Source organism: Bufo gargarizans, chromosome 1 (genome assembly GCF_014858855.1).
Source record: "Bufo gargarizans isolate SCDJY-AF-19 chromosome 1, ASM1485885v1, whole genome shotgun sequence".
Lineage (NCBI taxonomy): Eukaryota > Metazoa > Chordata > Amphibia > Anura > Bufonidae > Bufo > Bufo gargarizans.
In genome coordinates this window covers 231,846,929-231,864,950 of record NC_058080.1, presented here as the reverse complement: position 1 = coordinate 231,864,950, position 18,022 = coordinate 231,846,929, and the positions used below count along the sequence as shown (strand labels likewise).

Sequence of the window (18,022 nt, the reverse complement as noted above, 5' to 3'; positions counted from 1 at the left end):
TATACAGAAAATAAAATCATCAAAAATAGCATTGAATGACATGTATTGTAATGAAATTATACATAAAGAAAAGTTTTTATGAAAACATTCAAACTCTTAATAAGTTGTCAAACTTATGTCTTAACAATTGTCGCTTAGAAAGACAAGTAATCATATGGAAATTAAGGACTAAAGTCATTTTTTTAATAGAACAATAGAATGATTACTGATTATGTAACTATTCCACTATTGGGACTTGCACCTATCTGACTTTAGGGCGGCCATGCTTGCACAGCACGCTTTCCTTCAGTTTGGGGGCCCCATTCTGCAGGAAGGTGCGGATCCTAGAGATGGGACCCAGAACTATCTGACTTTGATGGCATTTTCTAGCAATATGCCATAAAAGTCTCAGATGAGACAACCCCTTTAATTAATGTGATTGCCGGAACAAAAGACAGCTAATAATTGATATAATTGCTTAAACTGATAGTCTAATGAGACTATACTTATAATAAACATGTGTACTCTAGGCTGTATGTATGGTATATCATGAATACATGTCACCACTGAAGCCAGGGGTTGGCTGCAGTGGAGCAGGTGACCATGCCCATGCTGGGGAGGAAGTAACATGGCAAAAAACAGACACACGGGGAGCAGGTGTGTATGATTCTTTGTCAAGCGGAAGCAGATTGTAGCAGATGTGATTTATTCCCAGAAAATCCCTTAAGGAAAATCAGGATTCTCTAGTAACTACCACTGAAACTGTGCACATGGTCATTCTTGCTTGCCTACAAAAAGCCATCAACCAAACACTCTACTGGCTGCCCACTATTCTTCCCGACTCCCCCATACACACAGTTGTCGTAATCTTCACTAGTACGGTCAGCACGTTACTGTAGTTAAGTACTGCACCATTACTGGGTAAAAATCTGAAAACTCGCATACACAAGATCAGAGTCACCCAATTCTGCAACAATCGGCAGGTTCAGGCAAATTTCTTGTAATCTGTAGGGCCGATTTTTTTTTCATTCTAGATGCACTAGTAATCTTAGCTTAGTCAAAGCTTAGGAGTCTAGTGGGCGGGCCTACTCATTAATTGACCGTCTTTCCTGTAGGAATAGCTGTCAATCACACACCAGGACTGCCCACTGGACTCCTGCACACAGGAAGAGCAGAGAATTATACGAATAAATTACAAGTTATACTGGAACTTGTCTAACAATACCATGCATCACTCTGCTCAGCTCCTTCTGGTTTATAACATGCTGCCCACAGAAAGGACTGCATTATTGAAGTGGTAGGTTCTCTTAAAGGATATAGCAAACTACTGAGCAAAAAATGTGTTTTGCATGGTACTTACAATTTTAGTGTTATAGTTTATAAGAGTTCCCAAAGCCCCATTCACACTTGCAATGGAATGCAGACATTTTCTGGAGTTTAGCCAGAGGGGCTATATGTGTGAACGCAAATATCCGCAACATCTGTCGTGGACTTTACCCAGACTTTTTCTCCCCAAAGCCCTAGTACTAAAGGTGTATTTAGACGAACCAATAATCGTCCAGATTATCGGGAGCAACAGTTCCTGCGAATGTGCCGCTGATCACCAGATGGAATGCGCAAAACGCTTGTGCATCGTGTGATCCTGTCATTTGTGCGCACACCACCAATCACCATTTTTGGGAAGCAGATTGTACTGTCTAAACAGCGATCTGCTGCCCAGAAACAATGATTCTGTGTGGAGGAATAGGGGCGGCTATAGTGATCCCTCATCTTCATACCGTGAAGGAGTGGTCTCCATCACTAAGCGAGCAGCCGACTGGAAGGCTTCCTTCTTAACAAACGTCTGCTCCATCGGCCCCTCTGGGTTTTGTCCAAGTGAGCGCATGTGTGAAAAAAAAAGCAGTAAAAGCTCCAGAAAATCAAAGTGGGCCACACCTAAAGTTGCCACCTGGAACATTTCCTCTGTAGTGAGAACTCACCAGACAAAGAACATCTCTGGGGTGATAGCTACATGTGTGAAAAAAAAAGCTGTAAAGTCATGGCCAATAGGGGTCTAGCACATCTCCTGACCTGATGACCCGGAAACATCCCAGAGTTTAGGTGAACCTAGCAGAAATGCATAGGCATGCGCACGGGGTGTGCCGTGTGTGCCTGGGCACACCCTAATCATCACCTCTGTGCTGCACTGCCATCTGCCAACTCCTGATGCGATCCTTCAGATAGGCTTCAAGCTAGGGGTCTGAAGCCTATGAGACAGTAGAGCGCTAGAATGGATTTGCTCTAGGGAGGTATGATGTCGGGAAAGAGGCGGAGTCGGGTTGCATGGGGCTGCTGTTAGAGGGGTCTGAAGAGAGGGGGTGAAGTGATATTATTTACATGGGGACTGTATGCTGGAGGGGCTAAAGGCAGGAGGGGTGATATTATTTTACATGGGGACTGTATGCTGGAAGGGCTGAAGGCCGGGGGAGTTTTGTATTTTACATAGGACTGTATGTTGGAGGGGCTGAAGGCAGGGCGTGATGTATTTTACATGGGACTGTATGCTGAAGGGGCTCAAGGCAGGCAGCGAAGAGAGGAAGGGTGATATTATTTACCCAGGACTGTATGTTGGAGGGGCTGAAGGCAAGGAGTGATGTATTTTACATGGGACTGTATGCTGGAGGGGCTGAAGAGCGCCATAATTATTACTATTAGGGTCCGCAATACACCCGGCCGGCACCCCCATAGAACAGCCTATTTTTGTCCACAGCTGCGGACAAGAATAGGACAAGTTCTATTTTTTTCCAGAGCCACGGACCGGAAGTTCGGCAGGCCGCTCCGGAAATGCGGATGCGAAGAGCACATTGTGTGCTTTCTGCATCCATTCCGTCCCCATAGAGAATACATGGGCCCTTACCCGTTCCGCACAATTGCGGAATGGATGCGGACACATTTTGCGGATGTGTGAATGGAGCCTAATACAGAGGGGGCCATTATAATATTAATAATAATAATAACACAGAGGGGCCAGTATATATTATAATTATACAGAGGGCATTATATTTATGGGCACTACGGGTGGAGGGGAGGTCTGTTATCTGAGGATGATAGTAAAGTGAGAAATCTAAACATTTTTCTGTGAAACTCTGCAGATACGCGACTGAAAGAAGGTATCATGGCGGTCTTATCTCCGAATCAAGACGTTGAGGAAGGTCTACATCACAGGAAATGTCACTGGATGTAACAGGTATGTGCTGCTGTACTCTACTGTATAGTGTGTACCATTATATGTAATGTCCATCCACATATCTGTTTGGGGGGGGGGGGGGGTGGCTATCTACTACATTATCTGTACTCAAAGAGTTACCACTGTGTTATCTGTGGTATTACATAGGACTGCAGGTGACATCTGCTACATTATCTGTGCTCAGTTATCACTGTGTTATCTGTGGTGTTACATAGGACTGTAGGTGACATGTACTGCATTATTTGTAAAAAGGGGCGTGTTCACAGGTTGGGGGGGAGCAATACTTGGCTTGCCCCGGGTGCTGACAACCCACGCTATGCCACTGGAACTCTGCCCTGTATGTTCCCTGCTGCTTGCTACCCCTCCTCAATTACACCCCTGTATAATGTACCCTGATACCCCTCAGTTATATGATACCGTATAACTGAGGGGTATCAGGGTAAATTAGAGGGTGTAATATAACTGAAGGATCAGGGTAAATTATACAGGGGGTAAAACTAAGGGGTATTAGGGTACATTATTATACATGGGTAATATAACTGAGGAGGGCTATCTCAGGGGACATGATGAAGGGGTAATATAACTTATATAATATATTTCCCCTGTATAATGTCCCCGATAGCCCTCCTCAGTTATATTACACCTGTATAATAATGTACCCTGATACCCCTTAATGTATTTGTGTGTGTGTGTGTGTGTGTAATATATATATATATATATATACACATACATACATACACACGCGCGGCGCGTGTGTTTGTGCTTTAGGGTGCACACCCTAATGCAATAGGCTGCGCACGCCTATGCAGAAATGTATTAGATACTTCTAGAGTGTAACTTTTCTTGCACAATAGAATAGCAGCCTGAATGGCTGCTATTCTATTTGTGACTTGTGAATGTAATTAACAATTGTATGGCACCCAAGTGCAGAGACAAGGAAGCAATATCCTGTTCAAGAAAGACTTCTGCCAACATGTGCAGTGGGTGTAAGGTTTCGTGCCTCATGATTCATTTGAAAGATTACAGTATGGCATAGGACTTTATTCTGCAGCACAATGGGCGAGGTGGAAACACAAACACGTCCACAGCAAATATAACATAACCAAACATTTGACTAGGCTAAACCAGGAGGGCAGATACCTGCCATCACTAACTGGATTTTACACTGCATGAACTGAAATGTAACATTTTGCACTCTCTCAGTGAATGTCTTACCATTTTCAGTGACAGTCATAGGGATGTTCACTTCCAAGTAAGATCCTGCCCACACGTTCACATGTACAGCATTAGTTTCCTGTAGAATATTAAGAGAATATTAGCTACTGCAAACTACACCAGCAGGGTACAGTGACTTGCAAAGCGTACTCTTATTTATTTGAAATGTTTCCATAGGAGGCCATATTCCCTTTTAAAGTGCACTCAATAAGGCACTTCTGACATGCACAATTTTAGCACCAAAGAACTGAACCTTGTCCAGTGACAACCCATGAAGTATGATATTAGTCATTTGAGAGGATTTTGCTATGCAATCACTGGAAACATTACAATATCAGAGGCATAAGAAGATAAAAACAAAAAATAAGATTTTAAAGAGAACCTGTCTCCACAAAATGCAGTGCAATCTGCAGGCAACATGTTGTAGAGCTGGAGAAGCTGAGCAGGTTCATATTCCGCAAAATTTGTGCAACTAGCAAATTTCTGAATCACTTCATTTAAAAAATCTGCCTGCATCCACCTGAAAAATAAAAGTTGTAAAGTCATGGCCACTAGGGGTCTAACTTCCACCTAACAGCAGTGCACTGTTGTCAGGAAAGATCCGTCCCTGGTAATAGAGATTCAGAGGACAGCTCACAGGAAATGGGAGAATGTCAGAGCTAGCTGAGCTTGTGATACTGATAGAAGCACTGCTACACTTCTTCTGAAGAGCAGAGAAGCTCATGGGTGTCTAAGTCTGATCCCTCCCTCCTTATCAGCTTTCTGAGCATCCTAAAAGAAAACAAACATAGTGGGAAGTGAGGTCACTGCATACAGTACTGGCAGAAGGCGCTCTGTGCTTCTGAGTGAAATGTATCTATCTGTGCAGCTGAAACAGGGAATAATATGGCTGAATGATATTTTAGGGAAGCCCAAACCTAACTGTTCCTTCACAGTTATGAATGTACAAAGAAGCAAAGCCATTATGCTAACTTTTTTGAAAACTCAAGTACACTTTAAACCTCTGCTCCTTCTGAGCTCAGTTGTACATCGGGTAAGTCTTATCAGTGTCCCTGCATACACACTTACATAGAGTATCCTATCAATCACTGATAACACATCTCCCATGCACAGCTACATTGACTAACAGCATCTCTGTATAAACAATTACATAGAAAATGCCATCAATCACTGATAATAACTCCCGTGTGTACAGCTATCAATGACTGACAGCTATCTCTCTATATACACTTACACAAAGAATGCCATTAAATCACTGAAAACTCCCCCCCCCCCCCCCGCATACAGCTATCAGTGATTGACCACTATCTCTGTGTACACACTTACACATACAATGCCAACACTTACTGATAAGCCAGCGCCGTGTACAGTTTTAGAAGTTTTATTGAATCTTTTTCTACAAAACTATATATCAGTCTACTAAGCTTCTACTGCTCTATAAAAAGTTTTTTTTATTTGTTGAATAACCCCTTTAACATGCCATTAGATCTTGAATAAGTAGTCAGAATGGATGTACCAACAGGTGGCAATTCTAAGCCAGGCATGCACATTTATGGAGGAGTGGGAGAAATAACTGTCAGCCAAAAGCTATCTCATGTGTAGATAACTGTCTGAAATGGAATAAGTCATCAGCTTTATGCTGCCCTATCTGAACCAGGTGAGCATGACTATGAGGACTTTCGAGGTCATGCATTGAGATGAGTAGGCTCCAGTGCTGGGGTCCAGCTTATCAGAGATTTTAAGAAAAGGACTGGGCAAAAGACAAATAAGTAACCCTGCATTTACATTTATGAGCACATATAAAGGTATATTTCAGATATTATGTGACACTGGTACTCACTTTATTTTTTGTAAAAAGCAGGTCTATAGTAGCATTTGCTATTATGTTCATTCTTAATTCAAATGCCTGTATCTGTCTTGGTTTTCCAGGCTGTGGAATATCAGAAACTTTCATGACCTGATAGTCTGGTGGAAAAAAGAATTTCCACAAGCACTCCCTGTCATGAAAAATAAGAGAAGAGATATTAAAAACATATTGCTGTAGAAAAGACAGTTTTAGCATGAAAAGACCCCAAATAAGCAAGACAAAGTACTGCAAACACAGAAGATAATGACAAAGATATATCTGCCTATTAAATGTTAATAGGTCAGCACTAGTTATAGGAGAAATCAGGAATAAAAAAAAAAATGCAAAGTTAAATGTCCCCCAAAGGACTTTTATGATCTTATGAGGCCCACAAAGTGTAAAATAAATAAGGACAAAATAAAAAAAATATTAAAAACACACCACCAAGGCACATATTAAAAATATTTTAGTTGCACATTGTGCTAATAAAAAACATTTAAAACATGAAAAACAGACTATTTTCCCCCTTTTTTAAAATTTTTCCTTTTACAAAAAATATAAACAAATTAGAAAAAATAAAAATAAAAATTACATTTTAAAGTAAAGACCTATGCATCATCGAAAAAAGGTGCAAAAAATATTTACATAACCAAACGCAGAAATAAGTTAGCACTTTCAAAACTGCATGAAGTAAAAAAAAAACTGAAAATGCACCTGGTCAGGAAGGGGGCTAAATGGCCTGGTCTTGAACTGGTCAAAGACATAGTTGTAGGAAAGTAGATTTTTTGCAGGCAGGTTTGACAGTAGGGGTTTCTGACATCAACAGTAGTACATAAGCTCAGCCTCAGTACAGTAGACCTGAACAGGATGTTGCATTTTTTATGGAAGCACATTCACTATGATCCATATGTACCGTATAGGACGCATCATATAGGGAGGAATACTAAGGAGCGCTTCCATTATGTATAGGAGGGAACCGGCTAGTGGTGAATGCAGTGATTCCCAGGCTCTGTATTCACTGCTTCCCAGTCCAACTCCGCTCGCCGTCGGCTTACAGCACAGCGTGCAGCAGGCTGAAGTAGAAAAGTGTAGATGTGAGGGGCAGTGGCAGTGTCCGGAGCAGAAGAGATATGTTTATTGTTTTTGTCTGCTCTGAGGTCTGCTTGGGGGTCGTTCACATCAGGCGCTGATCTGAGGTCTGATTGGGGGTCTTATGAACATTGGGGGTCTAAGCAGAGGTCTGATTAACATTGGGGGTCCGATTGTGGCTATGAGGTGAGGTCTGATTAATATCAGGGATCTGATTGGAGTTCTAAGATGAGGTCTGATTAACATTGGGGGTCTAATTGGGGCCCTGGGCTGAGGTCTTATGAAAATATTTTTTTATTATTTTCCTCCTCTAAGACCTCGGTGCGTCTTATGGACAGCAGGTATGTCTTATAGCGGAAAAATACAGTAAATTAATGCACATAATACAAACACTACCCAAATAACATTACATCAGTTCCATATGTCAGAAAGTAGATTTCATACCTCTGCCTATCTGCCCATGGTCCGTAATTAAAATCCGTTCCCTTTCCACAGACAATGTCTAGACCCCAACAAGGCGGCAAATCCTGCAGTTTTGCATCTTCTGTGTTGCTTTCCTCTTCAACATTTTCTCCAGAATCTTCTGGGACAAGCCCTTTAAAAAATAAGCAAAATCAATAAATAACACATTGGCAATTACAAATTAATATTAATATTATAGGACATGTTCTATTTTTTTTCCAGGGCCGCGGACCGGAAGATTGCGGGCGCGCTCCGGAAATGCGGATGCGGACAGCACACTGTGTGCTGTCTGCATCCATTCCTGCTCAATAGAGAATGAATGGGCCCACACCCGTTCTGGTTTGCGGACCCATTCTACGGACGTGTGAATGGACCCCAATACTGAGATTGGGTAAATATCTGACGCCTACCCTGTTTGCCCATACACTTTTTTCCAAGTCATTAGCAGCTTCTAGTGTGATTTCTGGTCCTTCAGAGGGAATTTAAGGATCGTTGCAGATTTAGGCAAAATGGCTGCTGGTTGTGCTGCTCCACTATGCAGCATCTGGACAGACACTCAATAGAATACATTTGCCATTTTAACTGGAGTAGGGTAATGACTTGCACCTTGTGAGAGCCTTGCTGATGCACAGCCCTACCTGGATGGATTTGGAAGCCACCTGCCTCCCTATTACGGGCATGGCCTGATTTCTAGATATTTTACTAACTACAAGACAGCAGGTATGACCTCTGGCTCCATACCACATTATAACTGTATTAACCCATTCAACACTACTTGGACTGTCTGGTGATTTTATTAGGACTGATGGTAGTAATATTTATACTGCTACCCCTAATTTTATATTACTCTATGCATGTTTTTTTACATGCACTTCCCTCACCAGTATGTGATAAACATCATTCTAATCTTGTTTTGCCATTTCTATCTCTAATTAACAAGCTCATAAAAGAGCTTAATAAAAGAAGACCAAGACGAAGTGACACAGCATATATCAAATGCATCAAGATTTGCTAAGGTGAACCAAGTAGAAAGAACCATAGACATCAGTGGAACACATTGGATCTGACAGAGAAAAATGACATCCAGCCCTTGTAATGAATTAACCATGGAGCTAATTGCTTCAGTTAGCCAGCTATTTCCATCCACATGCTACTGATTACCTGGCTCATCCATGTAGTAGTAGATGTCAACATCATTAGACTGCATGACCACAAACCCTTCTCCCATGAGTCTAGGAGGCCTTGTAAGATAAAACAAGATGAACGTCAAAAGCGGTTACGAGATATTATAGCAGCACTTAAGACAACACATATTTAGCAATCAATATATTCAAAAGACAAAGCCTAAAATTAAAAAGGGTTTGTCCAACACATTTGGAACACTAATCTCCAGAAGGGTTTGTCCAACACCAGCAAAGCGCTGCAAGGGAGAGGAGTCCGATGAAGCTCGCTGTCCCCTCCCCCACCAGTTTCTTTCCGATGCACAACAGGAAAGAAACCTGTCACTCATTCTCCGGAGGCTGGGAGGGAGGGGAAAGCAGGCCTCATCGGACTCCCTCTCAGCACTGGCATGTGGTGTAGGGCTCATCACTCAGTACTCTAAAAGTAGTACTGACAGCCAGCAAGGCTGAAATCAGCAGGTCTCCCCTCAATCAGAGCAGCATAGTAGAGGTGACAGGTTCCCTTTAAGGCTGGGTTCAGACCTGAGCGTTTTACAGCGCGTTCCTACGCGCTGTAAAACGCTCAACAGGCAAGAACCAATTATTCCCTATGGGAATAGTTCTCACCTAAGCGTTTTACAGCGCGTACGATCGCGCTGTAAAACGCCCGACGCCCCAAGAAGTACATGAGCTTCTTTGGGGGGTCTTGTCGCGCGTTCCCGTACATAGACTTTAGCGGGAACGCGCGACAATGGGCGTTCGCTTGTCTCTGTATATGCGATTGCAAACGCCCGTACAATCACGCATACAGAGCGCTCCATCGCGAACGCTCAGGTCTGAACCCAGCGTTAAGGCTAAAGTTATTAGAAAGTTCACATTAACTACTATTTTTCTATTGTTCCAATGTATAGAAGATGAAAAAACTGAAAGAAGGAACTTTGCAAACCATTTTAGCCACCCAATCATTACCGGACAGAGAAAAATACCGACCCACAAGGAGCCATAAATGTCGCTAAAAAATGTAACCATAATTTTCACAAAGTGAAAATCGATAAGCTTTATTGATAACACATAACAATTACATACATGATGGTAAAAGGCAGCACAAAGGTGGAACACAAAGATGAGGAACAGGACCTAAGGGGGCCGAGAGGTCAGCACACCAACAAGCAGGCAAAAGAATACAAGATGGTAAACACCAAGACACCTCAGAATGATGAGCCCCAAACAATGCTACAATGGAGGCAAATATGAGGATAAAAAGACTTGGTGATTAAAAAAGATAATGAGCATACCCTGAATGGTGTGTCGATCTCTCAGCCACCTCCTAACCCAACGCCGTTTCGCCAGTGAACTGGCTTCTTCCGGGGATGACCATTTTAGGTAAAGGGGTTGTCCAACCCCCAAAGCAATTTTAGTCATGGTCCGACAGTGCTCAGGCTACAAAATCAAAGCCACTTACATATTCACCAAAGCTCCATTCCAGCGATGTGGGTCCCATCATCACTGCTTTCCTGTGGACTAAAAGTGTGCAGTCCTGTCCGTCCTTATGTGCCCCGCTGCAGCCATGACTGGAAGCAGCAAGGGTGGTGAATAGGTAACTGGCTCTGTTATGTAAGCCTGAGCACTGTTGGAGCCATAACTAAACCTGCTGTAAGGGGGGGGGGGGGGGGGGGGGGGGGAAGACAACCCCTTTAAAAATCTTACCATTTTGTATATACTGTTCCTGTTCAAAACGGTATGCTCCCATGGAAACAGACCACAAACAAACCCTGTGTAGCCTGACCCTGCAATTAATTGCCTTCCCGCTGTCCTCTTATTCTTATTTGCATATATTTGGGAAGTCCGCAAAGCTGCAAAAAATAACTAAAAAAAATACCATCTTTTAAAAGAATATTTGTTCTTAGGAAAAAAGAGGTGGCTTTGCTACCTTCATTTACTAAACTTACCTGGGCAACATTAAATCAGCACAATGAAAATATAGCACAAAAAGAGAAATTTAAAGGACTGCAGAGGGAATTATCGGGAATTAACGAACAGCTTCCGAGTGGTCTTACATTTAGACCTTTTTCTACGCCTGAAACAGGTGTAGAAAATGGTAAATGAGATGGGCCTGCCGGACCGTCCCTTCCCCGCCCCACCCACTTTTTTTTTTAGACCTAGCGTGAGCGGGGAGAAGTCGCAGATTGCAACAAAACCGTTGTGCCGCAATCTGTGCCTGAAATATGCCTAATATAGGCGTATTTCAGCATCATAAATGACCCCCTAACTGTTCCCAATATACTGCCTGATCATGAGCTGAGGTGATAGCTGCATTTATCATGCAGCAATCATCTGTTCTGTATGGGGATGAGTGATCGTTACTGTGATCACTCGTCCCTATACAGATTCATTGTTTCTGGGCAGAAGATCCCTGCTTAAAGAGGACCTTTCACCACTCCTGACATGCCTGTTTTAATAGCTTCATGCATCCCCCCTGTGATAACAATTCTGAAGCATCTATTCTTATGTCCCTATGTTGTGCCATTCCTTTATTATTCCTGCTAGAACAGGGGTGAACAACCTGCGGCCCGGGGGCCACATGCGGCCCTCAATACCATTCTGTGCGGCCCCCAACCATCTGGTAACAGACATGTATGTCTATGTCTTTTGGCTGCTCACATGTATCTTTCATGTATTTTCCCATTAGATGGGAGTCCTGGAAGTGTAACTAGACATTTATGATACATACTGTATGTTCAATATGCCATAAAAATAGTATTTCAGTTGGTAATACCCCTTTAAGTTTTATTTTCGGCCCTTGGAATTGGTTCAGGCTCACAACGTGGCCCCCAACCAGAAAAGGTTGTGCACCCCTGTGCTAGAAGTTATGAATAATTGCTATTAGCCTTCAGTAAGGGTACAGAGGGGAGGTAACCAGTTGGGGGGTATACCTGCACAGACTCAGTCTATCCAATCAGTGCTGCCATTGTCAGACTTTGCAGGCACACGCCCCCAACTGGTTACCACCCCTCTGTACCCTTACTGAAGGCTAATAGCAATTATTCATAACTTCTAGTAGAAATAATAAAGGAATGGCACAAGATACAGACACATGTGGTGAGTTCATGGTATTGAACTCGCTCATGTGAAACCAGCCTTACGCAGGGTAATTATTGGGAAACAGTGATGGTATATAAAAAGTGAATCGATTTGCATGAATCTAATTTATTCAAAAATCAGACTTCCTGAGCAGAGAGGGGCTGGCCTGCTGCTCAACAGACTCCTCCCTTCCCCTTTATTGACAGAGCTGGACATCCCACCTGGACCTGTTAATCTCATGCCTGCGCCTTTGCTCAGAGTAGTGAAGCTGGTACATGAGCAGCGCAGATACTGACTGGAAGTGTGCACCTGTCAATCAAGGGTGAAGAGGGAGTCTCTTGAGCAGCGGGGCAAGCAGTCTGATTTCTAAACAAATTTGATATGTACAAAACTGATTCGCTTATCTCTAGTTCTGGATAATACATATACCTGTATTTTATCAGAAAAATTCTCCATCTGTAGTTACATCAAACTGTGAGGAATATTACAAGTTAACTCATGTTTTCTCCAGAGTCCTGTTAAGACCTACTTTGAAAAATTGCATCTCTTTTTTTTCTAGTGCCCTAAATTTCCGCTTTATTTCTCTTCTTTTTTTGGCACATTCCAGGATTCTTAAGCGGTGAGGGACAACAGAGTTCATTATAAAATTAAAAAGGCAACATGCTAATGATTGACAGCAAGCCTATTTTTAAAATGTGTTTCATTAGGGCATGAGAGCTCTTCCAGGAACGCATTAGGCACGCTTTTTGTAGCCTTACACCATGCACAACTGATTAAAGCACAAAATCGGCTGAAACTTTGTGTGCTGGTTTTGAAGTACAATAAACACATGAGCACAGACTTACTCATCGTTCTGAAGCCCCACATATCTCGGACTCGGCACTAGCATCACTCTGACATTCTCCAATTTGCCTTTCAGGATGTGCATGAACTGGTCCAGGTGACTTGAGGGTGGCTTAGTTGTGTAAGTAAGGAATGCGTCATCAAAATTTACACACACAGTTTGAGGCTGATAATGATTTCCAAAGGCCAACCTCCCCTACGATCAAAGTTAAGGTTAGATTAATGTTTTACATGTCTTTAAGAAATAAAACAAGAATATTAATATTACTATGTAAATTCACTAATGTTTACATCAACACCTGAAACAGAAGTGAAATTACATTTAACATGGTTATTTCAATGCAAGGGCTGTGCAGACCCCTATTTCATCTGTGAGCAGTGTTGTGCAGGCTGTATATTGTGGAATAGACCACTGCACACAGATAATAGGGGGGTGCTGACTACACAGAAAAAGCATGTACCTCAAATGACTGTATATAGAATACATTGCATTGCAGATTCTTAGAACAAATTGGCTGCAGTCTACAATGGGCTGCTTATATTTATGCACTAGGAGAAGCAGTCTATATGTATGATCCAGTATGGGAGCCAGAGCTGTGGGATTCCAATCATTTTACAGCTTTGGCTTTCCTAATGGATACGGGAGCCCAAGAGACAAAGCAGGGCACCCCGTATTCTAGTGCATGTAGTAGCATGTAGTACATACTGCTATACAGGAGAAGCATCTTTTTGTATTAGATAAAATGATGGCATACACTCCGGCACTATAATTGTTCATCTAGAGGTACAGATTTACAGTATTCTTGCCTTTTTAATATGTTTCACCATGACATGTTTCGGAGACATTGGCGCTATATCACTAGGATATGCCACCAATGTCAGGAGGTGGGAGCTGCACTTATCTCTAGAAGGGGGCCCCCAACATGAAAAAGGGCGCACTGCACAAGCGCGGCGATCCTCCGTTTACTTCTACGGCACTTCCAAAGCAGCCAAGTGCTCCAGCTTTGCTATTTTTGGGACTCCTACAGACGTGAATGGAGAGCATGCCATGTATACATTGTGTACCCTCTTTCATATCGTGGTCCTAGAGGTGGGACCCACACCTATCTGACATTGCCACCAATGTCTCATATGATGCAACCCCTTTAAGATGGGTAAAACTTACAGTTGTCCAGGATTTTACTACTGATGGCCTAACCGCAGGAATGCAAGCGCTGCATCCTCTCCACTACACCATGCCTCGTCTCCCCCGCTGTGGTGGCGTAGTGTAATGACAAGTACTCGCTCCATTCAAGTAACTTCTGAGACAACAGGCAGTGTAATGAACAGGAAGCCGCGCTTGCATGGAGCGCCGCCTCCTCTTCAAACAGCTGAATGGCGGGGGGTGCCGGGTGTTGCACCCCCGCTGAGCAGATATTCATGACCTATCTTAACTACAGGTAATCTATCTAAATGGCAGGACAACATTCGGGGGGGGGGGGGGGGGGGGGGGGGGGGTAAAGTAACAGCAGTCCTGATTTTCCCAATTTGCATGTAATTTGTACAGGCAGGTTTTTAGCAATGCTTTTGTAGCCTTCTACATCCTCATGCATCCCTTATTTTTCTCCCACCACTGTAATCAGCGTGCTCAATAAAAAGACATGAACAGTACAGTACAGACAACTTGTCCCTTTAATGAATTTAGATATTTTTCACATTTTGCATAAATGAAAAAGCAATATATGCCATCACAAAATGATGCTGCTGTGAGAAGACCTGGGACACGGCACATTTGGTGATAACATGAAACCCCTTTAATATGACAATTACAGTTAGACAGAAAACAGAACTGTAAAACTTGAGGTCTAAATACAATCATAAATCTCTAAAGCAAAAAAGACCTTTAATATATTTTTTTTTAGGTTTCACACAACACATTTAGAGTCAATATGTTAATCATCAAAAAGTCAAAGAAGGTTTCTAATAAAATGGCTGTTCTGCCAGACATTCTTTTGCAAGTCTTCTGATTAAAAGGATTGCACTGGTGTTTCACACCTTTGAAGACTACTAACTGATTTTAAAGGGAACCTGTCATCACCGTTATGCTGCCCATACTAACGGCAGCATAAAGTAGAGACAGGCGAGTTGATTTCAGCGGTCTGTCGTTTAAAAGTAAGTAGTTGCTAAGAACCAACATCACAATCATTGCAGACTGGCCCTGGAAAAGAGTCCCGGCCACCTGAGAAGAGTCCTGGTTATTCATGAAGTCCTGCTCTCCTGCCCACCTGCTGATGATTGGCAGGCTTCTACCTAGTTTTCTCCCTTTCTCTCTAGGAGAGAACTGCCAATCATCAGATGGATGGGGAGAGCAGGAGATTATGAATAACCAGGACTCTTCTCAGGTAGATTTGACTCTTTTCAAGGCACAATCTGCAATGATTATGATGCTGGTTCTTGGCAACCACTTACTTTTAACTCATGAGTGACACACCGCTGACATCAGCATTTCTGTCACTATTTTATGCTGCCCTCAGTGAGGTCAGCATAACGTTGATGACTGGTTCCTTTAAAACAAGCCACAGCTCAAAACAAGACTACTGCTTAAAGGGGTTGGCCACTTTCTGGTTACTATTGATCAATCTGCTTGTAAGAGGAGTGGCACTTACTAATATAGGCTGTTGATATTCATCACCATTTTCTATATTTTATATGGTAGGACCCTTTGCTGGCCAAGTATTTTGTGCAGTACACAGGGAGGTCCTGTCCATAAAATGGCTGCTGAAGGAAGGTCATGTGACCAGGCAAATCACTCAGTGTCCCCCATTCAAATATACCACATCTGAGACCTGCACTTGTACTGTTGAGGGTTTAGTACAGGTGTAGTATGTTTCAATGGAGGAGGTTGAAGGATGTGACTGGTCACATGACCCTCCATCAGCAGTCATCTTATCGACAGGACCTCTATGAGGACAGCACAGAAAATCTGCCCAACAAGCGGACGTGGCCTATGAAATATGGCAAACAAAACAGAATATTAAAGGCTTTATTAGTAAGTGTCATAAAGTCAACTTACATATACACTGTTCAACAATAGCCAGAAAGTGACCAACCCCTTTAAGAACAGAAACATCAGTACTAACAGAATAAACCAAAGTTTTCTTTGTCAAGGCCTCCAACCTGAATTTTGCTGATTCCCATGTGGATGGGACTTTGAATAGCCTACAACATCTGAACAACTAGACTAATATAAAAATAAAAAGACTGGAAATATAAATCCCTGGGTTGACTTCTTGCCTTGTAATTTATGATTTCTCCTTATCGCCTATATGGGATACAGATGTTGGCTTATATTAAACTTTTAGGAATTTCAGATAAAAGTTTTGTGGGGTTTGTTGATGCAATATCTTGAGGCAAACTATAGCTGTTTTTCTTTGGTTAATTGTACTTACGGTGCTGATATTGACTTTAATCACTGGTATGAGAGACCTCCAAGATGAGGACGGTTCTGGGGATTCTATTTTGACCTTTCCACTTAAACACAAAAATAAAACAAAAGAACAACAAATTAAATGTAGAAATTACAAGAATAATGGAGCACAGAAATAAAACTTAATTTATCTCCAAACCTGTAAACCACACATGCAGCCCCTTATGCAGTTTTCTGCGTCCTGCAATGCTTTAACCACTTAAGGACCACAGGCTTATACCCCCCTAGTGACCAGGCCCTTTTTTACAAATCGGCACTCCACAACTTTAGCGGTTTATTGCTCGGTCATGCAACTTACCACCCAAATGAATTTTACCTCCTTTTCTTCTCACTAATAGAGCTTTCATTTGGTGGTATTTCATTGCCGCTGACATTTTTACTTTTTTTGTTATTAATCGAAATTTAACGATTTTTTTGCAAAAAAAATGACATTTTTCACTTTCAGCTGTAAAATTTTGCAAAAAAAACGACATCCATATATACATTTTTCGCCAAATTTATTGTTCTACATGTCTTTGATAAAAAAAAATGTTTGGGCAAAAAAAAAATGGTTTGGGTAAAAGTTATAGCATTTGCAAACTATGGTACAAAAATGTGAATTTCCGCTTTTTGAAACAGCTCTGACTTTCTGAGCACCTGTCATGATTCCTGAGGTTCTACAATGCCCAAACAGTAGAAAACCCCCACAAATGACCCCATTTCGGAAAGTAGACACCCTAAGGTATTCGCTGATGGGCATAGTGAGTTCATAGAACTTTTTATTTTTTGTCACAAGTTAGCGGAAAATGATGATGATTTTATTTTTTTTATTTTTTCTTACAAAGTCTCATATTCCACTAACTTGCGACAAAAAATAAAAAATTCTAAAAACTTGCCATGCCCCTCACGGAATACCTTGGGGTGTCTTCTTTCCAAAATGGGGTCACTTGTGGCGTAGTTATACTGCCCTGGCAATTTAGGGGCCCAAATGTGTGAGAAGAACTTTGCAATCAAAATGTGTAAAAAATGACCGGTGAAATCCAAAAGGTGCACTTTGGAATATGTGCCCCTTTGCCCACCTTGGCAGCAAAAAAGTGTGACACATCTGGTATCGCCGTACTCAGGAGAAGTTGGGGAATGTGTTTTGGGGTGTCATTTTACATATACCCATGCTGGGTGAGAAAAATATCTTGGTCAAATGCCAACTTTGTATAAAAAAATGGGAAAAGTTGTCTTTTGCCAAGATATTTCTCTCACCCAGCATGGGTATATGTAAAATGACACCCCAAAACACATTCCCCAACTTCTCCTGAGTACGGCGATACCAGATGTGTCACACTTTTTTGCTGCCAAGGTGGGCAAAGGGGCACATATTCCAAAGTGCACCTTTCAGATTTTGCAGGCCATTTTTTACACATTTTGATTGCAAAGTACTTCTCACACATTTGGGCCCCTAAATTGCCAGGGCAGTATAACTACCCCACAAGTGACCCCATTTTGGAAAGAAGACACCCCAAGGTATTCCGTGAGGGGCATGGCGAGTTCCTAGAATTTTTTATTTTTTGTCACAAGTTAGCGGAAAATGATGATTTTTTTTTTTTTTATCTTTTTTCCTTACAAAGTCTCATATTCCACTAACTTGCGACAAAAAATAAAAAATTCTAGGAACTCGCCAT

General features: G+C 42.0%; 1 protein-coding gene across 11 annotated transcripts in view; it reads right to left on the bottom strand.

The window, feature by feature from the left end:
• KIAA1109 (KIAA1109 ortholog) overlaps positions 1–18,022 on the bottom strand; it is a 294,629-nt gene that overhangs the window by 216,255 nt on the left and 60,352 nt on the right. For all 11 annotated transcript variants that reach the window (XM_044302174.1, XM_044302098.1, XM_044302121.1 and 8 more), the window contains exons 7-12: positions 16,330–16,411; positions 12,904–13,097; positions 8,979–9,058; positions 7,800–7,950; positions 6,261–6,417; positions 4,421–4,499 (exon numbers count right to left, since the gene is read on the bottom strand). In XM_044302174.1, the coding sequence (XP_044158109.1) occupies positions 4,421–4,499; positions 6,261–6,417; positions 7,800–7,950; positions 8,979–9,058; positions 12,904–13,097; positions 16,330–16,411 (743 nt within the window). The remainder of the gene's footprint in view (positions 1–4,420; positions 4,500–6,260; positions 6,418–7,799; positions 7,951–8,978; positions 9,059–12,903; positions 13,098–16,329; positions 16,412–18,022) is intronic.